Source organism: Onychomys torridus, chromosome 19 (genome assembly GCF_903995425.1).
Source record: "Onychomys torridus chromosome 19, mOncTor1.1, whole genome shotgun sequence".
Classification (NCBI taxonomy): Eukaryota; Metazoa; Chordata; class Mammalia; order Rodentia; family Cricetidae; genus Onychomys; species Onychomys torridus.
The window spans coordinates 56,458,041-56,484,043 of NC_050461.1; the positions used below are offsets into that span (position 1 = coordinate 56,458,041).

Below are 26,003 nucleotides of genomic sequence, written 5' to 3' on the forward strand. Positions count from 1 at the left end.
ATCCTCTCTTCCATCTCTTGCATTCTATTGGTTATACTTGCATCTGAAGTTCCTGTTTGTTTACTCAGATTTTCTATTTCTGGCATTCCTTCTGCTAGTGTCTTCTTCATTTTTTCTATTTCCCTCTTCAGGTCTTGGACTGTTTCCCTTGTTTTTTCCTAATTTTCTTTCAGGGACTTATTGTTTTCTTCTGCTTTAATTGTCCTTTCCTCTAGTTTTTAATAGTGTTCTTCCCATTTTTTGTTTGTGTGTTCCTCCACTTTATTTTTGATTTCTTCTATATAAGGCTCTAGCCTCTTCGTGATGTTACTTATAAGGTTGTTTTCTTCTTCTTCTTCCATTCTGTGATGTTCAGGTCTAGCTGTTGGAGAAGGGCTAGGTTCTGGTGATGCTGTATTGCTCTTTATTTTATTGTATGTACTTCTGCCTTGGTGTCTGCCCACCTCCTTGTGGGTTCATTCTTGGTCTTATCAGTGTACTTGGTCCAGACAGAGCTGACAGATTTAGGGAGCCTCTCTCTGGTCTAGATGGAAGCTCTGGGCTGGATGGGAGCTCTGGTCCATATGAGAGTGTTGGCTGGATAGGAGCTGGGGGGCTGGACTCTGAGTCTCAGGAAGTCCCTGAGATCTCCTTATCTTTTCCAGATGGGAGCTCCTCTTGTCCAGATAGGATTCTGGGACAGTATGGAAGCTCTGTTCCAGATGGGAGTTCCGAGGCAGATGGGAGCTGGGGGCTCTCTGGTCCAGATGGGAGATCTGGGACAGGATGGAATACTGGACACTGGTCTCTAAGTCTCCGGAAGTGGCTGGGGTCTCCAGCAGATGGGTGTGGGTACAAGGCGTTGAGGTTGTAGTGTCCACCAGAGGGTCTCTCTGGTCTCTGGTCCAGATGGGAGTTCCAGGGTGGATGGGAGCTGGGGGCTGGTCTCTGAGTCTCAGGAAGTGGCTGGGGTCTCAGGCAAATGGGTGTGGGGGCAGGATGTGGAGACTGCAGTGTCCGCCTGCAGTCTTGGAAAAGGGGAGCCTTCCCACAGAGCCTGCCGATTGGTTTTAGCATTCTTTCATGACTGAGTACACAGCATCACACATAGGCTAAATGCCCATGGGGTGAGTTGCTGGACTCAGTGTCACGTGCATTTGTGTGGCTCTCAGGAGAACTGCTGCATCCATGTGGGCCACAGCATCTGTTAACATCTCTCTTTTCCCAAACATGCTTCTGATCCAAGTGATAATATTTCAGTGACTATTTTTGCTAATATGCTACCCCAAACTTATTTTGATTATCAATGAGTTTGAACATTATAGAATATTAGCTGCTCATTTGTCTATGTTAATACCTGTATTATCTGCTCACATTATTAGACCATTCTAATGGGATTCTTTTACTGGATTATGACAGCTACTTATATATTAAAGATATTAACCTTTATGGCATATGTCAAAAGTATTTTTAGACTTCGTGTTTGGTTTTCATTGTGTTTGGTATGTTTGACTCTAAGCAGAGACGACCCATGGAAATGTTTCTGTGTTTTCTGGTTCCGCAGTAGCCAATCATATCTAATGGCAGGAAATGTTCTCACTTCACAAAATTCGTAGCAGTAATGGATTTTAGGCCTAGGAAAACTGTATGTGGAGCTTATAACCATCTAAGATGAATAAATTCCACCATTTTGACTTCAGATTATTTTTCCTTATTCTTCAGCAGTTTCTCTATATCTGTCATCTCTATCATGTTGATTATACTTGAAGGCAGTAAGCTATACAATAGAAATCCAATTTCCTGAATAGAAAGGTTCTATAATGTCAGTAGACTCTTCATGTTAGACCTTTCAAAACCTTGAATCTTGAGTTCAAAGTCCTTGCTGACAACTTGCCAACAGCTGCAGAGGAATAAACACATCTCTCCTCATTCAGGCTGCAGAATCATGTTCCCTTTAGAACTGTTAACATACTTTCTCAAAGGAAAAGAGCTCCGTTTCCTACTCCACCATTCCCCAATCATATTACCTTAATTCCATTGAGAAAGTAAGAACAAAAAGACTTGGTGTTATGAATCAATTCCTCAAGGATGAGAAACAAAATCACATGAACTAAAATGAAAATGGGCAATATAAAAACTCAATCCCTCTTGGGGCTGGGGCACGATGGTTCATTCAGGGATGTGTGGACAATGGCTCAGTTTGGGTTGGGATGAAGACAGCTTGAAAACCTGAGTTTGGTCCCCAGGACCCATATGAAAAGTCTAGTGCTGATACACTAGTAATCCCAGCACTGTGGAGCCTGGGCAGGCAGATCTCTGAAGCTTGCTCACCAGACAGCCTAATCTACTCAGTGAGCTCCAGACCTATAAGAGATAATGTCTCAAAGCATTAGGTGACCACTCATGAGTAATGACACCCAAGGTTGACCTCTGGCCCCTACACACACATACATATATGTGCACATGCATCTATATGCACACATGTATCCACTTATATATACACAAAAAAAGATAAAGAAAAAATTCCTCTTAAGGAAATTTTTATACAGCACTCCAGTTTTCTTTCACAGCTACTGTGAAGAAATTTTCTTGCTTCCCAGAAAGGATACAACATTCCCTTTCATGCTCCATTTGGAGTTACAGGGCAGGCACTATGGCTGCCAGTCATTGTCAATAACATTGCAATGAAATTTATCACAAGCATGCTAACTCATTCAAGGTTGCAATGCAGTTATCGCCTAAAAGCTATGTCTGATATTCTCTTGAGATGAGAGAGAACATTAATAACCCCTGGGTGACCAGGTGGTTATACATATAATCCCAATTAGAAAATAAAGGTACAGTTGTGTACACACACACACACACACACACACACACACACACACACACATACTTCAGTATGGTCTTCATGTCAAGTCTCTTCCCTGACATTGGGTGTAGATGGGCACACACAATCTTTGGGATGCATACCTAATGGAAAAGCGCATTCAGAAGCCACGGGAGCCACCAAAGCTACCACCTTCAGAAATTCATCTCCTCAAGGACTCTCACAGTATTTCCTGCCTTTGATAGCAATGTTTTGTCATTGTGTTTTCCTGAAAAACAAAATTCCACAAAATGGACAGTTAAGCATAGCTCTGAGGGCTTTGTAGGATTGTAGGCTTTGTAGGAGAGAAGAATGGGCAAAAAGGGCAGAAAACCAGACTCTTAAGTGTCTGGTTGTTACATCACTCAGATCCTCCATGGATGCACACCTACACACTCATGCTTTTCACCAAAAGGTGCTCAGGAAGAGGGAAGAGCACGTTCACAGTTATGAGACCAGCTGATCTATCTCCCTATGACCGAATGCTTTAGTGCGCTCTCATCTACCCAGCTGGAGCAGGCTCCCTTCCCCAGGGAGGGGTCTGTGTTTCTAGTGTACCTCCCTGCATGGAAATGTTGTAGCTAAACAGCATCTGTTGTTCTCTGCATTTTGTCCTTGTGTCTAGGAGAGTTCCATGATCCTGAAACTAGGCTGAGTATCACTGTGATTGGCTGCTTGCTAACCTTGTCTTGTCAAGAACAGTCATCATACTTGTGGTGTATGCTTACAATCTGTTGCCATACTAGACTGCAATCGCCAAGCGGACGTTAGCATCTGTGTCTTGTTCATTTCAATACTTCCAATTCCTAAAATTATGAGGAGAACATAATATTCTCTCAGCAAATGTTGACAAAGGAGGATTAGTAATCTAAGATGTATAAAGTGCTAGGTTCAGTTCCTGGCACAAAGTAGTGTTCCATGCAGGGTAGTTTGGATAAGACCAGAAACAGGCTTGCTGCCGACTGCCCACTCCACTCTTTGCCTCCTTCCCACCAGTGCTCAAAAACTCTGCTCTGACTGTCTTGTCACCACAGCTTGCAGAGGAAATTACAGCATTCTATTTTTAGTTGTTTTTCAGAAGATTCAGCATGGCCTGCAAAGTGTGTAAAAGCTGTAATGACAGGCCATCACGCCACCAAGTCCTGCAGTTATATTTAGGTGGGCTCCTAGAGTTAAGGCTGAGTGCCTCAGTTCATTACATTCATGTTTACTTTCAAACCAACCATAAATGTAGCCTTGACCGGACCAGAAGTTGTGGGGCTGCTCTGAACTGTGCTCATTCTCCAACCCCCAGTGCTCCTGGAGAAGATAAAGCTGACCTCAACTTTATTGTTAAAAACTTCCCAGTGTTTCCACAGGAAATATCTGAAACCACTAAACAAACGGTGCTTTCAACTCTTGGACTTTTCCCTGAGGATTGAGTTGAGTTTAAACTTACCCTGAATATCTCCCTGGATCTGGCTGATCTTCCATTTCTTCTGAGGAAGAAAAGCAGAGGGCAGCATTAAGTTCTCAGAGCAGGCAGTTGGATATGAACAAGTGAAAATGGAGATTCAGGACCAGAGAGGAAAATATGAGGGAGAGGAACCTGAATCAGAGAAGGAGGTACAAGTGAGGACCTAGAGCCAGAGGAAGAGGGGGGAGTGAAAAACTAGGACCAATGTGGGAGAAGGTGATGATGGTGACCAGGGACCTTCAGGAGACAAGGTGGCCAGGGTCTAAGAAATTTTGAGGATGGAAACACAGAACCAGAGGCGGGAAGGTGAGGATAGAGACCAAGAATCAGACAGAGGAAAGAAGATGTGGGTGAAGATCTAGGATCCAAGGAGAGAAGGCAAGAGCAGAGACTCAGGACCATTGGAAAGGAGGTGCTTGTGGAACAGAAGACATAAATCCAAGCATACTCTGATACAGAAACAGACAATTTTCCAACATAGGGAATGTGAGAGATGAGAACTGGGTTTTGACCTTGAGTAACAGGGAACCAACCAGGTCACATCCCAGAGTAAAGAGAAAGTTCATACTGAATGAGATGTGTTTGCGATACCAGAGCTCTTAGAAGTGTGAGCTGAACTCAAGGACAGTGTGAGGACTCCTCCCAGGGTATCCACCATTTCTTGGATAGCTCGGCTGCTTTGGCTCTTGCATTAAGGTTGTAGACAATCCTTTTTCATTAGGAGGTGGGAGATCTTAGAAACAGGAGCCTTTGGCTTGTATCTTAGAGTAGTCAGGGACTCCATGTCCTGTCAACCCTCTGGCCCCATAACAGATGCTTTGTTTGGCTCTTCATTTCAACCATTTTAAGGTCATCATCTTTGAAAGCAAATGACAGGCTGCTGTGATTAAGGAAACCAGGGCCAGGAAAGAATTAGTGAGCTGGCCAGGTTCACACACTAACATCAATGTCCTGGTTCCACTCTGGAGCAAAGAGCATCTTTCAGCCCCTGCAGAGATGGACCACCAAGTGATTTAACCTCCATTTGTCTTGCTCTGCAGTAGCTTGTTGCTTTGTGCTCAGAACTGTTCTTTAAGCTTGTGTGTGTTCCTTTGGTCTCAGTTTATTATGGTTGACTCTTTGTAGGGCAGTGCTTGTTTTCTATATTTCCTCCCTGCCTTCTTAAGCGTCTATGTACATTTTATGTTCATGTCTATCAAAAATACTACCTGTGTTGGTAACCAATAGTTTTTCCACATGTACACTAGCCAAGTTCTGTCTCTTAAAATAAAGGTTGTTTCATGAGGATATCTTTGAGAATAGCAGGAATCAGAGCTGGGAAGATAGCCCACACAAGCATGAAGACTCAAGTTTGGATCCACAGCCAGGCATGGAAAAAGCTAGACATGGCAGTGTATGCCTATAAGCTCATCATTGGATAATTCCTGGGACTTGCTGGCCACAGTCTGTGGGTGACACTGCCTCAAAGAAGCAAAGTGGAAATCAAGTGATAAAGAAGTTTGTTGACCTCTGACCTGCATGTGTACATAAACACAGAGAGAAGGGGACAGGAAGAAAGAGAACAGCGGGATTCTTGGCTGAGAGAGATCATTGCACAAAAGTTCAGCTGTTGGTAGCTGGTAGCCTGTGCACTAACACTAGGTGGCCTTAAATGCTCTATGCCACCTGTCTTTCTCTTCCCACTCAGACTACCAGCCTCTACTCTGGATGGAAACATGAAAATTAGACGGGCATGGTGGTGCACACCTTTAATCCAGCACTCGGGAGGCAAAGACAGTGGATCTCTGAGTTTGAGACCAACCTGGTCTACAAAGCAAGTTCCAAAACAGAACAGACAGGGTTGTTAAAAGAGAAACCCTGTCTTGGAGGAGGAGAAGAAGGAGGAGGAGGACAAGGAGGACAAGGAGGAGGAAGAGGAGGAAGAGGAAGAGGACAGCAATGAGGAAGATGAGGAGGAGGACAAAGAGGAGAACGAGGAGGGGGAAAGGAAGGGGAGGAGGAGGGGGAGGAGGAGGGGGAGGAGGAGGGGGAGAAGGGGAAGGAGGAGAAGAAGAAGAAAAGAAGAGGAAGGAAAGAAGAAAGGGAATGGAAAGGGAAGGGGAAGAAGGGGAAAGGGAAGAAGGGGAAGGGAAAGGAAAGGGAAGGGAAGGGAAGGGAAGGGAAGGGAAGGGAAGGGAAGGGAAAAGGAAAAGGAAAAGGAAAGGGAAAGGGGAAAGGAAAAGGAAAAGGAAAAGGAAAAGGAAAGGAAAGGAATGTTGTCAGAGTTGGTGAAGAGCCCACCAGTAACCATATAAGATGCGATCCTCAGCAGGGGCTGCACTGCCTCAGTGAGAGCTGTAGTAATAAGGCCCTCTTGGTCCCCAGTAGAGCACAGTTTAATTAATGCAGCTGTGAGACAGTGCCACCTTAACTCCATAGAATTCATACACAATGTTTTTCCACCACATAGATGCTTTGAACCTCCGAAACCGACAGGTCATCTGTGTCACACTCAAAGTCCTCCAGCATCTGGTTGTGTCGGCTGAGATGGTGGGTGAAGCCTTGGTTCCCTACTACCGTCAGATCCTCCCAATCCTGAACATCTTCAAGAACATGAATGGTGAGTGATCCCGGGAGCAAATGTCTTTTAAGCCCTAGAATGAGGAAGTGGGTTGAAGGAGGACTAAGGAGCAACCTGCTTGGGACTATCACCCTTCTTCAGTTTGGAGATCTAAAATGCATAACCCAACCCTTCTCCACTGTCCCCCTGGAAACAGTCTAATCAGCAATTCCACTTATTACTCCTCACATGTATGGCCCACTCACTCCATAGAGGAACCCCTAAATGCTTCTGTACATTTCCAGTAATTAAACTGTATAGTTTTCTTTAATACTCCTTGAATACATTAGAAGGTTTTGATCCTCTCTGCAAAACTTTATATCCCACTATTTATAAATTGATTGGAGGTGAGTGTTTCAAACGCTGTTCAAATGTGGTAGGCAGTTTGGAGCCTTTTAACATCTGATCTTTCATTTCAAGCGAAAAAAACATAAAAATGGTATTTTTTTTACTTTTAGTTGCTGATACTTAGTAATCTGTCATTAACAATTTTCAGTGACCTGGATGGTGAGTACTGATTAAAAGTAGATATGAGAGTCAGTGTATCTCTTGGAAACTATCCCTCACTTAGCTTCAGAGGCGTGGATGCTCTCACAGGAATGTTTACCCTGCACAGATCTGTATCAAGTCTTTGCCATCATTGGCAGGCCACAGCTGTGGGTTTGCTCCCTGGCAGTCTGATTTCCCTGAAAGTACATGAATCTCATTTTCTTTTGTTGCTAACTTTGAAGTTCCGTACATCTCACAAGTGTGGAAGGAGTCAACATTTGCAGTTAGTTCCTGACAACCATGTAAATAAGTTGGTAATTTAGCAGAACGCAGCATGAGCATTTTGCAGCACAGTCTGCTCATTGTACACACAGGAAAACAATATCAAACAAAAAGCTAAGTGTGTGGCAGCCCCTGCCACAGACAAGCCTGGTATTTAGAGTCGCCATCTTTGCATGTAATCACTAATTGCTGTTGAACCTGCATCATGTGTTCACTACTCAGGGCACTGTAGAATCCTCAGGAGCTCTTTGGCAGTCTTTGGGCCATATGACCCAATTCTATGTTTGTGGTCCATCTCAAGCCATCTGAAGAGGAGAAGGCTGCATTGACACTTAAGCAAGAGGAAATTAAAAACTGTTTTAGCAATTTAGTTACATACTGTTCAAGCAATTGTTTTGGTAATAGCATTCCTATGTTATAAAAAATACTTGCAAACAGTATTTATTCTTAATTAATATTTTTACCATATGTCAGCATCAAATATCTGTGTATTTATAGAAAGACTGCACATGCATGTGGTTCAACTATGGCTCAAAAGGAAACGGTAAGCTTCCTTGTATTCTTGTATTTCAATCCTAGCTCAACTTGAAGGAGCTAGGGCCAGAAGTAGAGATCTGTTGGGGGGGAAATAGAGTTCAAAAACTCTAGGTAAGTGTTTTGAAGCCTGGGTCTCACAAATATTTTCTCAGCACTCCTCACACAAACCTACAAGATGCTCACTGTTAGTACGCCCATTGTTTCATTATGAAGCTTGCCTCCCTGTGGCTTGTCTCCTTATAAACATTCATATCTGAATTTGATGCATGGAGATTGGGCCTGCCCACATTTCTTCCATCTTACTTAAGCATGGAAGAATAGATGCATCCACAATGTGATATGCTCTTGTCATACGATTAAATATCTACAACTCAAATCTAAGCAACATTTTGTATCCTTGTGTGAAAATGAAGGGCACTGGTGAAGCCCAAGAGAAAACCAAGTTCTTGGGCACCAAACTTGGGAGGCAGGGCTGGTCCAGCCACCACGACAGTCCTCCTGGGGTTCTGGGCTGTAAAGCAAAGCTGCTCGTCCCCTGCTGTTTCATAGGTGCAGCTTCTCTTCACGTCTGTAGCTAGCAAATGCCCACCTGCCTGATACAGGGAGAGGTTGCTTGTCTGTAGGAATATCCCTTGAGAGTTCACCGCAGGACATTCATAGTTGATCTAAGCCACCATCAGTTTCAAGCACAACTAGCAATTCTGAAATATTTCCCAATGCACACATCAGAAATTCCATGTTCAAATTGCTTTTCTGTCAAACGTTTTTCTGACATTTAATAGGGAGAATATTATCTTCTGCTTCGTTTTCTCCTCTTCCTCAAAGCCTGTCACCACAGTGCTAGGGTGAGGCATAGTATGTTCTGAGGGGCCTGTAATAAAATTGGATCATTATACCCTAAGAATGGAGTGCTCCTCTGCAAAGGGGCTCTGCAATCCTAGAAGTGTCTCTGTAACCCAGATCCAGGTCTATGAGGCGCTCACTCCAGGACTCCCAACTGTATTAGTATTTTCACCAGGAAAATGGTTTTCTTAACAGTAGTTTTTATTAAAAATCCACTTCATGATTATAGATGTTGTACCCATATCCACAGAGCCATGATTCTTATTTTATTTAAGCAGGTATCTCTCACAACTTGTCATTACTTATCATTAAAATTATCTCAGAGACTCTCAGTAATAACATTAGGGAGAAACATCTTATAGACTCCAAAGCATTTGACAATAATTTCACGTTTCTATACCTCTGCTAGTCCACGCTTGGCTTTTATGCAAATCGATGCTTTGTTAAACTTAGCTTCTAATATATTTCTTTCAAGTCCTACCACAAAATCCTTTTAAAATGGGACCAAATATAAATGATAGAATGGGCGAATATATCCTTTCAAATGTAATGGCCTGCTCTTCCACCTGCCCCCTTGAAGCACACACTCCAGCTCAGTTCTCCCATCTGATCTTTCACAATGCCTTTCCTGTTTTAATGTGAAATAACTTTTTCTGAAACAAGCAGTGGGGAATGAGCAGGCAGGGAGCTGGGCAGACCCGTTAGCAGGTGCCCACAGTGAGGAAATGAGGCTCCCAGGTTCAGGGGACCTGTTGTTCAGAAAGCAGCCCAGGGAGAAGATGGTGCAACCCAGAGCATCAATTAGTGCCACGTCTGCCCTGCTAAGGTGTTAAATCTTAGCCAGCCTTTGCACTTCATTCCTGCTCTGGAAGAGGACACTCAGCTTGCAGGAGACAGGAAGCAGGTGGTAGAAACATCCAACCACCAAGGACAAGCTCCCTGGGAGCTACTCCCTTCCGCTAGGCCTCATCTGCTGCAATTTCCAGAGCCCCCCAAGGGAGCCCACCACCTAGGGAACAACCCTTCGATACACACACCTTTGGGAGACACTTCAAATCTAAACCACAATAACAGGTTTTTTTGTAAGAGCTGGTGTGCTCATTAGAGACAATGAGTTCCTAACCCCATGGTGAAGTAAAACAGCCATTACTATACAAATTTATAGTATGAACTTACATAAAATGTAGCAATGCTTTGTGAGCTATCATCTAGCAGCCCATCTGTGTGGTAGAAGTTCTCTGTGCAGCCTGTAACACTGTCCCCATTGGGTAGCTGCCAGCGTGACCCTCCATACTCCGTGAGTAAGATGCAGGTTCCTGGTCTCGTCAGCCATGGCAAGGTCCATCTTATTTCTGATGACTTCATGCTGGGCGAGTTTCTGTGTCAGTGAAAGGATAAATTGTTTTCAAATCCATCCTTGCCTTGCAAAATGTTTAAGCTCAAATGTGTGACTGATATTTGGGGTAATACCATCTTTAAAAAGATAAGCCCACGTCAGACAGAGGAAGAAAGTCTAGATCAGGGTCTTCTGTGGAAGATCCAAACAGGTGTCTCTGCTCACGCCTCATTTCTCCAACTCAGGCATTAACCAGGCCCAACCATGTTCAGATTGGTGACCAGACGGGATTGGGCATGTTCAGGGTAGTTTTGCCACTTACTGAAGCTCACTTCTCCATATTTAAACAATGAGCTTGAGATGTCTAAACTGTGTTGATTTTCCAGGAACTACACTGGGATGAGAAAAATAACAATTTCTATAAACTATTCATAAAATGCATTTGTCATACAGCCAAAAGCAGTTTCATCTCTTCTGTGATCTTTTATAAATGCTATTAAAGGTTACAGAAAATTAAGATAGTAAGAATGTTCAGTTTATGGCTTTACCAGATAAAGTCACAAAATGAATGATGTGATGTAGGAGAGCATGAGTCACTAAATAGCATGAACTCATTCATAGCTGAACTGTAAACTGTAGGCTCTGACAGCAGATCAGGGCCTCCGAGAGACTGTCTCCATGTGTTGCACCCTCAGTTCCTAAGGGCAACAAGACTCCTGGATGAACTTGCCCCTGAAACACTCAAAACTCCCAGCCTCCAAGATGCTGATGGTACCACATGCCATGCAATAGATGTTGTCACCCAACATCCTGTCCCATGTTTGTGGAAATCAGATGCTAAAATATTTAGGACAAATCTTGAACATGCACCAGTCAGACTGATAAAAGTCCATTAAAAGAGACAAAGCTTGTTATTCAAGGGCCCACAGGGTGACTCAGCAGAAACAGCCACCCACTGCTTCGCCTAAGGATCAGAGTTCGATCCCAAGGATCCATACAGTGAAAAGAAAGAGCAGACTCTTGAAATTCTCCTTTAATCTCCATTGTGGCGTATGCTCCATCCCCCAGTGACAATAAATACACATAATATCTTTTTAAATTTTGGTAATTCAAATTAGACACGTCAATCTATAAGAATGTCATCTAATAAGAATATATTATATTTTAGAATGTTTGTACTAGGTCTTTGGCCTTGAAATTTAAGTAGCTTCTGAAAAAAATTGAAACACAAAAACTACTTTTCATGAGAGCCTGAGTATTCTCAGGCCACCTGATCCCCGGCCTTCTAGATACTTCTGTGAGTTGTGTGTGGTTATTCTGTGGTCCTTTAAAATGCTGGTGAACTTTTGGATACTATTTTTTTCCCAAAGCCAAGAAGCATAATTTTTCTTGTATAATGGTTATTTCTCTGTAGGAAATTTGAGTTTAGTTTGGAATTAAGTTTTATTTCCTATGGAATGTTGGTCCATTCTTTATAGTTTACATTTTGGGAATTTGCTTCAAAGTTCTGTGGAAATCTCTATAGTTATTAAATTTGCAAGCTTGAATTTTTCAGAGTTCGTATGGGAAGTTATTAGAACTGCTGCCTCCCACCATTTCTGAATGTTAGATTGGGATTATCACATATGTATCTAGTCTCTCTAAGTACTTACCCCACATAGATTAAAACATTGGTCTAAAGAGACTCCTAAGGTCAGAAAATAAAACAAATAAACAACAACAACCAAACCTTGGAAGATATGTATGAGGCCCTTTGGTCTGAGTGTCTCAGTAGTGTTCTGAACTGTGTATGAGTTTCACAGAGGCAAAACGTTTACATTCTATGACCAATCAGGTATGGCCAACTGACAGCTTATGGCTGGAAGGACTATTCAGTCCACTGTAGACTGAATACTTCCACTCTATGGTATGTGGAGATAAAATTCCATCTGTTTTTCTTTTGTTCTGAGACAGGTGATCGCCTATAGTCCAGTGCAGAATCTTTCTGCCTTGGCTTCTGAGTGTTAGGGTTGCCTGTCCACCACCCTCAGCAAAATATCATCTTTGACTGGCAAACTGAGCACTGGTGTGTTCCTGTCCGCCACAGTGACCTAACTGCTGAAAATGGCTTCTTTAGTGAGAATTCTTTTCAGTGACAGCACCACCCTGTAACTTTCCCAAGGGGATGTTTTGTTTGGTCAGACAAGGGACTTCGTTTTGAGCAGAGAGGATGGAGGTTTATTGGTTTCTTCATTCTCCTGAGATGCTGCAGTCTGACTGGTGAGGACAACAAGTTCCCCAGGGGATAGATGCCCAGGGCACTGCTGCCCCAGCCTGCCTGGGACCACCATTGGAATGGAGGACAGCATTGCCTGCAGGAGCCTCTTCCCAAACCAGCTGGGCAAGAGGGCTCAAGCAGCTCACTATCTAAACGGACCAGTAAGGAGAGCTCACTTCCTCCGGGCACGTCAAATAAGACTTGGAGAAACAAGGAATGGGATGTGGGTGGTGCCCGCGTGCAGTTCTGAGGGGTGAAGGCTCTGGCATTCCAGTCTGTGTGTTTTAAACCTGCTTATCAAATGCAAAAGGAAAGAATGGACAGTCACACAACTACTCAGTGCCTCAGTTGCCTTCATTTAAACAGCAGGTCGTTGGAAGAATTAAAGATGTTTTCAAATCCTCAGAGAACTCTCAGGAAGCCATTTGGTACACGTGTCTTCTGGCTGGAATTAAGCGTGCATTGTGACAGGTGCTGATTTGCACATGGCCAAGGATTTGGTAAATGTTAGGTCTTTGCACCGCCTGCCTCAGAGGGTTGTGAGGAAAAAACTATAGATATATGGTTTTATATGTCCCTCCAAGGGTATTATATATAATCCATTAGAATGAACGCATTTCGTAAGGTGATTCAATGCAAAATAAATGCAAGAAGTATTATGTTTACTATAAACCAACAGCGGGAATATGATCTCGAATGTCTTTTGTTGAGCTAATAATCCCTGTTATGTAAATAAGCCAGCACGGACAAGCTTTTGTGTTCACTCTTCCCACCCTAACAGTAGGTTTAGCTTCTTCCTTAGACTCCTCAATTCACGTCAGAGGGCTGAAGCATTGAATCACAGGCCAGAGCAGTGTTACCAGGAGTTGCTTGTCCTGGTGGAAACCCCAGCGTCTTACTGAAGGATGCGTGGCTTTGAGTTCACATCTGGCTCCTGCAGTTGCAGCCTCTCTCTGTAAGTCTTTCTCTGTCACAGCGCCCATGTCGCTCCTCGTCCTGTCTGCCGTGACTGTGTCATCTCATCTCACCACTGCCGTTGGACCCAGGTCCAGGCTCCTCATCACACGATAGCTAATGTTCTAGAAATAAGCGGTGATGGTGGCGAATCTGCTTATTCAAGAGGGGAGGGGGGAGATTGCTTTTCAGTAAGTTAACCTTGATAGCAGTCTGTGTGCATGACAGTGGATGTACGGGACTAATAGATGAGATTGATACATACTCTGCTGTCCTATGAAGGTTACCAGAGATTCTGGGTTCTGGAACACTAAAGAGAGTGTTTAGTAGTTAACAATGTAATCATTAGGTGAGAGTTCTCCAGCTTGTAGAATGCAGGGCCAGAGTGGGAGGGCAGGGCCTGGTCCTTGCCAAAAGACCACTCACAAACGCTAGCCGCTGTCACAAAGCCAGACAACAGTAATATCAAACTGCACTTGGATCTGTGGCCCACGCACTCCTGGATTTCCTCCAGCCCCGAGGCCAGTTTGGGTTTACCTAGAACAGCTTCCGCAGGAGAATCTCACTCACTGTTCTGCAGCAGCAGTGAGACAGCACCGGTGGGGGAGGGGTTCAAGTGGCCTGGCAGGACAGAGCCAGGCTCCACTGTGTCATCAGGATGGCCTCTGGACTTTGGCACAGTGCTTGCTAGCCTTAAATGACCATGCCACAGTGCAGCCTCCAGGCCTTTGTGACACAGGCCTATTTTTCCCCTAAATCCAAAAGAAAGCATCCTGTCCTCTCTGGCCCCTCCATGGCCCCTCTCTGACTGGTGGGGTGAATTGTTTTCTGAGCTAAGCCACACTCTGAGTAAAGGTTCTATTTCTTTTTTACATTTGTGTGTGTGTGTGTGTGTGTGTGTGTGTGTGTGTGTGTAGCCCAGGCTATCCTCAGACTTCCCACATATCCACAGATGACCTTGAATTTCTACCTCCTTTAGAGCTGGGATTACAGGGATGAGCCACTATGCCCATTTTATGCTGTGCTGGGGATCAAACCCAGGGCATTGTGTATACTACAAAACCACTCTACCAACTGATCTATACCCCAGCATTAGGTCCTGGTTTTGGGGGGCTGTCTCCTCCCCAAAGCCCAGGTAGAAGGGGAGAGTCAAAACCTGCTGCCTGCTTTAAGTACAAAGCATTGTTTGAAATATACTTCCTCCTCATCCTCCCTCTTCAAGCCACCCAGCCAAGGTCTACCAACAGAATTCCTTGATTACACTAAATGCCCAGGCCTTGACCCTTGCCATGTCCCCTGCTCACTGGGAGCACATTCTGCACCAGTTTCCACAAGCTCAGCTAAGACCTTTAGGACATGTCTGCAGAGATCTGTGGAGGAAGCTTTAGTGTGTTTGAAGACTGAGACAGGCCCCAGATGAGGCTGTGTGTGCTATCCTCTGTGGGTGCCACAGAAAGTCATATTTAACAAGGCCAAGAAAGCAAACCGGATCCCAAAGCTTTTAGCTGAAGGAAACTTTTCACCCAGTTTATAACTTGTACTTTTGAAGTCACCTAAAGTATCCCCTATTCTAGAACTGTTGATAATGAAAACCTCTTCCTCATTTTCCTTAGTATGCAAATCTTTCCTGAGCTGCAGCGAAGGGCGTCTTAAAGGTCTTGGTGGACATGGCCGAGAAAATAAGAATGTCACCAAGTGTTTGTTACGTTCCACCATCACTACTCATGGTATCATTAAGGCAATTCTGGGGTAGGGGGCAGAATGTAAATACTGTTCAGCCCAGGGATCATCCCCAGCCGCTGGGAGGTCTGCAGTTGGTCCTGAAATGTTTTCCTTCTAAGATCTGTGGGGACTTTGCATCAGACAAGTTCAAGTCTTGCAAACCTTGCCTCCTAAGTCCTTGTCCCTGCCTCAACTTGGGCTGGCTTCTCTCTGAAAGCTTGCCTGAGAAATGGTGAGCTTCACCTCTGTTTCTTGGTCTATTCACCCCTCCCTACTCACCCCACAACCTTGTCTATGAGTTCTGTTCTAGGATGCTGTCCCAAATGGGAGGCAGGGGAGAAGGAGGCACCCCTCCAAAAGTCTGACACATGTTTAGTTCCCGCTATGGGTGCAGCTGGCTGAGGGCCCTTAAGTAACACACTCGGGCTGCAGCAGAACCTGTAGGTCTGTGGCTGACCCTCAATATTCTCTCATCCCCTTCATATCCTGCCCTCACCTTAGCCTGTCAGGTTTTGCTGCAGGCCCTTCTAGGAAATCCTTGCACAGACAAAACTCCCTAACACATGAAAATTAAGCTTCCTCTTGGACCTATGCACTGTTGATCCCACCAGGGCAGGTGGAGCCTCCATTACTGCTCACTCAGAGCTCCAGTGCTCTCTCTCCAGAGGTATTTCCATGGCCAACTCCCAGGAATACCCACTGGATGCTGGAGAGGGATCTAGTGCCTGGTGGGATTCAGAGCAGAGCCCAGAGATGCCACCCTCAGCAGGACTGTAGGTGTGGCACACTGAATCCCTCCCTGCTCCCTGACCCCTCCCATGCTTGGCTTGGCCCCGAAGGTCCAGCCCCATCCCTGCCCCCTGCCACACTTCCTATTTTGGTTTGCTTTCAGCTGAGCAAGATCCTGTCTGAAGGATTTTCCATTTAGGCTGAAATCAGCTTCCTGTTTTTGTTGTCTTCCTTTAAAACTTCTGTATTTTTTCACTTTACCAGAATGAAATAGAATTAGCTCATCATAAGCTTAACCATCAGTGAAGGTGGAATGGAAAACAAAAAGGGAACTTCCCATAAAAGGAGCAGGAAACAGAGGGATTTCCTTCCTTGCCTGCTTCCTGAGTTACAGACCCATGACTTCTTGAATTAATGCACAAATAACAACAATGATAAGTCTCGGTGAGGTCACAGTAAGCAGGCCCAGCCCAGCCCTCCAAGGTCAGCTTCTTTCCCCCCTTAAACACATTACATTCCCATCAACTGTTTGTAAACCTATATATATCCATGTTGGTGTGGCCATTCAACAAAAAGCAGTCTCTCTTACTCAGTGACCTTTCACTTAAATTCTTGCAAACCAATTCCAGTGGTGCCTCTTCTGCCCCTACAACTTATCCTAAAATTCATTTCTTGAGTCTTTATCTTTATCACGAACTGAGAAGCTATTTATTGCTATAATATTAGTTTTTTTTTTAAAAAACAAGGATGTAATTGGGTCATTATTGCTCAGTGATTCTCTATTTTAAGCTTCGTTTTGACCTGAAGGCAAGTTGCATGTTTATTTATATACACAAAGGATTAAGGAGATTTTGTAGTTGTCCTAACAGAAATACTTCAATGCTGTATTTTTTGTGTTTGTATATTATAAACGTAACATATAACCACCTCACCAAATGGCTTAGATGCCAATCATTTTAGGAACACTGAAACTATATTGTCTTTTCTAAGTTTCTTGATGGATGTAGACTAATGATTTTCAAAAAGGGTCAGATAGGTTCAGCTCATGCATGCAACACACACACACACACACACACACACACACACACACAGACTCATGCATACACACATATTCTCATAGTAACAATGAAAAGCAGAAAGAGATTTATTCAATGTAATCCCATTGGAAAAATGAATGAAGCAGTCCCATGACACACCCACACACCCACACACCCACACACCCACACACCCACACACCCACACACCCACACACCCACACACCCACACACCCACACACTCAAACCCAAAACCCAAACCCACACATGCCCGTATCCCAACTCTCTCACACATACAAACATGCACACGTGCACGCATGCACACACACACACACACACACACACACACACACACTCAAACAAAATGCTTTGCTAAAAGCATGGAGCCATGTGAAGTACACACAAAGTTTTTCAATCCAAGACAAATTCCTTCTTATAATTATGGGTAAAATTGGTGCTAGTTGTGGACTGGGTTGTTCCTAGAAAAATGTTTCTCCCTCATGGACATTTGGAAAATCTATTTAAAAGAACTGTTTACCCCAATTTATTAAGTCTAAGTTGATATCCTCAGGTATTAGGATACTTCATCTTTTATGAATCACCAAGAGAGTAACATGTGTAACTAATTAAACCTTGCAACACAGTCTTCATTTAGAAGAGCTGAGGCAGGAGGATTGCCATGAGTTTGGGGCCAGCCTGGGCTAAAGAGTGATACCCTATTTCAGTGAACCAAACCACAGCGCACAATCAGAATGCATAAACATAAAAACTGTGACAGTGAAACTCCCTGAAGGTGAGGGTGTCTCCCCCTCCCACCACCACCACCACCACCACCACCACCACCACCACTACCCCACCACCACCCACCCCCACCACCCCCCCCCCGTCACAAAACAGGAAGTGGGCGAGAGCCTTGCCGCCCATGCTGCCTTAGGGATCTCCCTGGCATCAGCTAATCCAGTCCTCATAGAGCATAACCATGAAGGCCAAGCTAAGAAACCCAATTAAGGTAACTTTAGAACTTTGCCACAGGCAGCTAAGACTCAAACCTAAATTACTTTAACCCAAAATGTATTCGTTTTGTTCTCTAGAAAGAATGCAGACATGCCTTTTTCAGTTTGTGGTTTCTTGTCCAGTGTATCTCCCCATTTGGTGGGCCAAGGACAAAAACTGGATGAAACTACCAGCCAAAAATGGCAGCCATCCATCAGTAGAGCTGAATCAGATGAGAAGGACATGCGAGGTTCAATCAAGTTTCATTGCTTGATGAAAATTGATTATTTTTTTTATTGGTTAGTGATGCTTCATGTTTACTTCCAAATTACCAAGTAGAGAAATTTAAAATAACAGCTATATAATTTAACTGGACAACTTTAATAGGAAATGGAATAAAATTCAACCTCACTCTTGTACACAAATTGTTTTGTAAAATGTTTTGTTTCTAAGCACAGTTTCTAATGAAAAGCCCATTTGGTTTAGGAGCAATGGCTCAGTGTCTTTAGCCTGACTGATATTCTTCCAACAAGCTTCCTGAATACACCAGACATGTAGTTTAAAAATTGCCTCTACCATTTGTTCCTCACAAATCAATATTTTGAGATAAGTACAGTTGTAGTTTATACAAAAACCCCTGCTCTTCTGGTCCTGGTAATAACTCATAGAATGAACACCCTTATATTATCCATGAAGTAATTGAAAACAGCCTTTATCTGTGTTTATCACCACATTACAGAAAACTTTTTCCCTGACCTACTTCCTGAAAGCCAGCTCCCTGCCTTCAGAACTTTTCACCCACTTCTAAGAGCGCTCTATTGTCCTATTACATTTCCCTTAATTTCCCACATTTTAAGAAGAAAGCACAATCCATTCCAAATAAAACCTGCCCAGAGTAATAATCAGTGATAAATGAATTTTGTATTAATATAACTAACTATCTCTAAATCATTTCTATGCTCAACATATAACATCCCAAGCATGCCTGGTAAAGCATAGTTTCACAGTGCAAGAACTTCCGTTATTAAAACCTGTGAGATACAATTTAACACATTTTAAAACTTAACACTATTCTATTGCAGTGGGAAGATAAATTCTAATTACTATTTAATTTCTTGGTTGAGAATCTCCAGCATACATAATACAAAATTGACTCCAAATTTATGCAATTAATATTAGCACTTAGCCATTCCTTTAGAAAATGCAATGGCTCAATTTATTCAGCTCACAAAAAGGTTCAACCAAATAAAAAGTATTTAAAGTTTGGAAAGTTTAAAAAGTGGCCATTAATACAGCCAACTAGTCTGCCATTAGTGTGTGAAACCAACAGGTTCAAAATAGGGACACTGAGAAAATGGTGACTTCTACAGACGATACGATATTAGGTCAGGAATAAAAAAAATTAAAGGCTTCTGTTATGGAGAATTAATATACAATGTGTGACAAAACCCTGCAATCTGTACACAGATCCATTCAAGAAACGCAGAAAGCTCCCCTAGGCATCAGTGGTGCCTTTTGTTTCTTGTTGCTCTGATAAAACACCCAAGCAAAAGCAACTTAGGGAGGAAAGGTTTGTTTTTCTTACAGTTTGTTCTAGTTACTTTTATTTTGCTGTGATAAAATACCACAACCAAGGCAACTTATTTTTAAAAAGCATTTAATTGGGCCTGCAGTTCTGACTCCCTGGGGGCTGGAGTCCATGATGGTGGAGAAAGGCACGGCCTCAGGAGCAGCTGAGAGCTCACACCTCAAACCGCGAGTAAGAGGCAGAGAGCACACTGGGAATGCCACAGGTCTTGAAACCTTAAAGCCTGTCCCCCGGTGACACACCTCCTCCAACAAGGCCACACCCCCTAGCCCTCCCCAAACAGTGCCACGAGCTGGGGCCCAAGTGTTCAAACTGTGAGCCTCTGGGGGCCGTTCTCACTCAAGCCTCCGGAGAATTCCAGAATCCCCGTCATAGTCCATCACAGAAGAAGTAACAGCAAAAGAAGCTTGAGGGGACTGATCACCTTATGCCCCCAGTCAGAAAAGAACAGCAGATTCATGCACACAACCCAGGATCCCCTTCTTAGGGAATGGTTCTACCCATAGTGGGCAGGCTTTCCCACCTCAATTAGTATAATCTAGATAATCTCTCATAAACATGCTCAAAGATTGTCAAGTTGACAATTAAGACGAGCATTGCATATAGGTTTTTTTAATTGGTTATTTCTTGCCTAGACTTTGTTTTCTAGTAATATGAATCCAGAGGAATTATTCTACCAACCATACTTACAGGGTAGATATCCTCTGTTTTAAATTCTTAAAGAGATTATTGATTTGCTAATTTGCCTCAGAGTGGTTTTTGTTGTTGTTCTTAACAATGGCAAACATTCATTTGTATCTTCTCTACACTAGATTCTGGGGTTAGCTCTTTTCCTGAATCATCTCATTTAATCCTTAAACCCAGGAGAGAGAAAGCATTCTTCATCCAATTTAACAGATGAGCACATGAATGCAGGGAGATTAAGTAATTTGCACATTGACAATCGGTTCATAAAAGGGCCCTGATGACATTATTCAAACGGAGAGAGAAGTAAACAGTGATAACTTCCATGGTTTTTCCCATCTCATGAATACCCAGCCTCTCCACCGCACCTAATGAGGTGTCTCATTACCGTATATTAGACAATTGTTGGGATAAACTTATTTCATTCCTCCAGTGCTTCAGCCAGCCATGTCCAACTGATACCACTCCTAGACTTTCTTCCACAGCTGTTCTAAACCTTGTTATCCTTCTTGTAAGTCTGAGATGATTTAGGACAGTTATAACAAATGTGCTTTAGAGAGAAGTGTTGACAAGTCTTAACCGGTGAAAGACGAGGCGTGAACTAATTGGGGAAGATTAGTTGCTCACAATGATCAGGGGGAAAAGTAGAGGGTAACAAACAGGACAGGTGTGTGCCAGAGCTGGGGAGAAGACTCTGTGGGTAAGAATGCATGCTGTGCAAGCAAGCGGACCTGAATTAGACCCCTAGCATGCACAGAAAAGATGAGCATGGCCTTGTGCATACCTGTACTCCAACACTGCTGGTGAGTAGAGACAGGAGGATTACTGGAGCTTGCTGGCCACCAGCTTAGCTCCAGTTTTGGTGAGAGACTTGGTCTTGAGGTAACGTGGCACAGGGTGAAGGAGCAACAATCTTGATGGCCTCCTCTGACTTCTCCATGTGCACATATGGCCACGTACATCCCCTGTAGTGTGCATGTAACACACACACACACACACACACACACACACACACACACAAGTAAAGACAAAAAAAGGAATTAGCACCCAACATCGTTAACTATGACATATCTTTTAATATACTATGTGTGGTATTGAACTTGGGTAAAAACTAGACCAAGATTGAGTATGTAGGCAATAGTATGAATTTTCCATTGCCCTAGATTAGACAAGAGTGCTAATGAACACATAGTATGTACAACATGGTTAATAGAGCATGCATCGAGTTCTGCTGAGTTAATAAATCTGACCCCTAAATGCCCCTGAACATAATGATGTGGGCATGCTTACTGCAGTGTCCTCGAGGCCAAAGCTGCTCCTGTGCAGCAGTCTGCCCTTCCTGTATAAAGATGATTTTGCTGACAGTGTCCATCTCTACATGGATGTCCTCATCAACAGCAAGACTTAACCAGAAATGATTCAGGACAACTTCAAGAGACTCACTTGGGAGAGAGGTTTACAAGGTTTGCCCATTGGTAGAAACTAATTGTAACTTGGAAATTAAAGAAAAAAAACAGAAAACAATAACACAAGTTTGGGTTTACTTTGGGAAGATGAGTTGCTAATAGTTATCAAGAAAAAGGTATGGGGGGGGTCTTATGAATTCATTGTCTCAGGAAACCTTCACACGGGCTCAGCCTGATGAAGGCCCAGGACAAGCAGCCGAAGCTATTCTGACGCATATTGCAATGGTGGTGTGCTCAAGATGGCCCTTCACCACCTTTCTTATTTTCTGGCTCTTAGATTCTCTGTACTTCCTCTTTTTAAATGTCCCTGAGCAGAGGGATGAAACAAATGTCCTACTTAGGGCTCAGCATTAAAACATCACTGACTCTTAGCGCCTTGATCAGTCACCCACGCATCTCTGCATTCACTTCAGTTCCTTGCAAAAAGAAGCTTCTCTGCTTCAGGCTGAGAACAGCATCAGTCTCTGGGTGTAAACATAAATATTGACAGATGATGTGGTACTGTGTTGTTTTAGCTAAACAGCAGTAGTTAGTTCATTTCTAGGGAAGGTCTAGGGCTGAGTTTATAGTACCAAGTGTCCGTTACCTCCCTGGAGCCAGCCTCCAGTTGAGCAGAGTGGTTGGTTACTCCACAGTCATTGTGTCGTCATTGTACCCATGAACACAGCTTCCTAGCAGGCTGATATTGTAGTTTGCAAGGTTCACAGACAAGTAAAGCCAGCTTTTTTTTCCCCCTAAATATCCCCTTTCAGCACTGTGAAAGCCACAGGGAGAAATCTTCCAGTTCAATTCCAGCTTGATTTCTTATATCTTCCCATAAAGCTATTTTGTCTTCGAGACAAGGTTTCTTACTGAACTTGACACTCATTGGCTAGACTGGTTGGCCATTGAGCTCAAGGAGTCATGTATAGCATACACACACACACACACACACACACACACACACACACACACACATACATATACTACAGGAGTTACAAATGCAATAAACCACATCTGGGTTTGTTTTTTGTTTTTGTTTTTTTTGGTTTTTTGTTTTTGTTTGTTTGTTTTTTTACTATGAGTGCCAGAATCTGAACTCAGATCCTCATGTTTGTATGGCAGGCACTTTTGATCCATCTCCCTATTACCTCTAGCTGTTATTTTTGTATCCTGGGTATATAGGAATCCAGTTTACCTCAAAGTGTGTAAATATTAATAGTTGTTGGTAGCCCTTTCTTTTCAGAGTTTTCAGAGTTTTAGGCTCAGTACAAGTGATACTGTGTGAGGCCAAAGCTGTCCATACAAATTAAGTAAATGTAGGTCCCTTGTCTCCACAGGATGGAATGTTAGATCACTGCTCTGGCCTGAAAGCAAAATATCACCTTGACAGAACACTGTCAACATGTCCCTGGGCATGCTGACATCTTGATTATTTCCTATCCCTTTTCTGAGCATCATTTTACTGGACAGGGAATACCCCAACCGACTGGATTCTGTGTCATGTTTCATAATGCCAAAGAAAATCTTGGATTATTTGTAAGTTCTTTACCAGCCAACTTTTAAAAAAACATCCAATGGAGTAATCTTTCAATATTTTCTTTCCCTTGCATCTCAAAACTCAATCACTTCCCAGTCTTAATACTTTTTCATTTACGACTTTATTTCCAGCCCCTCCTACACACACACACACCATCTGTCCCTGCTGTACTCTGCCAGCTCCGACTCTGGCTAGCCCACCTTGTCTAGGATAGTCATTTCCTTCCCATTTCCCCCAGCAGCAGAAACCACAGCTGCTGACCCAGCTCTAAGAGGAAAAACCTCCACTCCTCCAGGAATGTGTAGCCTGCCCCTCAAAGGATTTGCTGAACAAAAGAATTGTGGAGTATTTTGTGGCTTTCTGGTCTTCCATTTTAAAAAGTGAAAATCTTTATCCTTGCATGATATTTGAGTTTGAACTTTCAATGATTTGAAAGTTTGCATCCTGTGTGCTTGGGGCAAATGACGCCATAGCAGTAGAAATGGCCAACCTACCAACTGACTGAACTTGAGTGGGGAGGGGGTAAACACCGTGATGTTTCTGGTTTTTGAGAACTTCTTCTCCTGGCTAACAATTGTGTGATTTTTCTCTGAGTTCTGTGGAGCCCTTTCTGAGGAAGTGCTTGGGTAAGGGAATACAAACTTGCCGCCTCTGCCGTGGAACTTGAACAGACAAAATGCATGACTGGCTACCTGGAAAGAAATGAACCACAAGGTGGTGGGTCCTCTCCCAGCAGAGCATCCCTGTGGAGGTTTCAGGCTTAGAGAGGGGTGTTGCTAGAGTGCAAGAAGGCACATTTGTGGAAAGAATTGCAACAGAGTGGAAAAAAAAAAAAAAAAAAAAAAAAAAAAACAACCACCCTTCCAATATCCAACTAAGAAAGGGTAAGGGCAGGGGGAGGAGAGGACAGTCATGGGCCAGAGGCTTCAAGGCCGTCTTGAAGGAGCCTGGGAAGAGTTTTGCCCCAGGTATTTGCTGCAGATGGAACTGGCCCTCTTCCTCTGGCATAGATGCCACAGAGAAAGCTGTCATTGAGCACCGAGCACTGTGCCAAGTACCAGGCTGCATCTCAGTTCATCGTGTCCATGATGCAAATGATGGTGATGATGAGGGACCATTTATATACAAGGAAGCCTTAAGCTGGGCAGGGGACCACAGCTGGATATCTACTGATCTTCCCTGAGACATTGCTGTCTTTACCGCAAGTTCCTGATTTGCCCAAAATCACAGGACACAGAAATCACAGGCAGACAGGGGTAGGGCCTATAAAGCCTTAGCCTTCCATGTATTCTTCATGAGAGTTAGTAAGCTACTGAGGTAGCCCTGGGTGGGTCAGCTGGTGAACAGGCCCTTGGCTGTGCTGCATGGGCAGGTCAATGACTTCAGAAGACCAGGCCACAGTCTTCTGAAAGGTCATATAGGTGGCCAGGAGAATAGAGCTCAGTTACTGCTCTGCTTTGACGCCTTACATGACCATAAGCCAGTCAGTCGTTCAATCTTTCTGGCTATGTATTTCTTCAGCTAGCAAGTAGCAAGGATAAATATCTCCATGTCTTCAAACATGCTCTATCCAGGGACTTTTTAATGGGACCTTCTGTAACACATGCACTCTGGCTACATCTCGACTCCTCTCTCCAAGCTCAGAGCAAATGGCCATTACAGTCAAGCCTCCTTCTCACTGCTTCTTACCACCCACCCTCAGCAGAGCCTTTTGTTCCAGAACCTTCCCAGAGGCAGAAAGACCCGGCCTGCGGGTCACCCAGAGCCCCCCAACCCTCTTCTCCTCCAACTGTAATTAATCCCACTGCCCAGCTCCCGTCTTACCCGAGCTGCTGAAATCAATAGTTTCTGGGTTGTATGATCCCCTTGTAAACACCGACAAAATCAATGTGATTTCCATACCAGAGGACAGGGAAACACTGAAGGAGACACTCTAGATAACGAGCCCCTCACAGAAATGTGGGGTAAATGCCGGGCGTCTCCGCCGCTGCTTCCACACATAATGAGGCATTTACACAAACAACAGCCACACAGCCAGTTGTACTGCCTGCAGCCAAATAATATTCAGCCCTCAAGCTTGGGAACTGTAGGAAGCTGTGTGCTGGGTTTGAAGTGTCTAATTGAGTGAGTTCAAGGACATGTCTTTGTTTTTTATATTTAACCCTCTCCGCTTAACCCATCTGTGATTGACCAGAGCACAGATAGCTGTCTCCCAAGTCGAATTATGACAATAGCCTTCCCATGCTCCCGTGTTCTCCAGCCAACACCCGTGCTGTATTTCTAACAGCAGCCTTCTTTTCCACACCAAGCCTTGGTCTTTTTCTCGTCTGTTCTCCTTCAGTGAGCATTGCCATTTCTCTCTGGGAATGTGCTCCACAAGCTTGGGTGTTCCTCTATCTAACAAACCTGTTTCTGACAAGTAATGTGTGAGGCAAATTTTAGCCAATTGAATCAGATGTTTCCAGCCCCGAGGGGCACTCGTTTTAGGAAGTAAATCACTTTCTGAATTAAAGTGCATTTTAAACCCCTGATATTTCTAGTCAAATCACCTAGGTTTTCACTTGATTTGTTGTGTTTTGGGTAACACTGTTTCATATTACTAAATTCATTGAGAATTTTTTTTAGAGAAAGCATTTGTAGGAGAGAATCCTGGGATAGTGGTGGGGTAAG

General features: G+C 43.6%; 1 protein-coding gene and 1 long non-coding RNA gene across 2 annotated transcripts in view; one reads left to right on the forward strand and one right to left on the reverse strand.

Moving 5' to 3' along the window:
• Positions 1-26,003, forward strand: part of Pacrg (parkin coregulated) — a 466,156-nt gene that overhangs the window by 271,229 nt on the left and 168,924 nt on the right. Inside the window, exon 4 of the mRNA XM_036169261.1 lies at positions 6,751-6,900. Coding sequence (XP_036025154.1) covers positions 6,751-6,900 — 150 coding nt within the window. The remainder of the gene's footprint in view (positions 1-6,750; positions 6,901-26,003) is intronic.
• LOC118570602 lies at positions 1,200-25,317 on the reverse strand. The gene is made up of 6 exons (XR_004943207.1): positions 25,158-25,317; positions 21,133-21,313; positions 10,228-10,429; positions 4,284-4,323; positions 2,950-3,074; positions 1,200-1,879 (listed from the first exon to the last, which is right to left on the reverse strand). It is a non-coding gene; the product is annotated as an uncharacterized LOC118570602 (long non-coding RNA).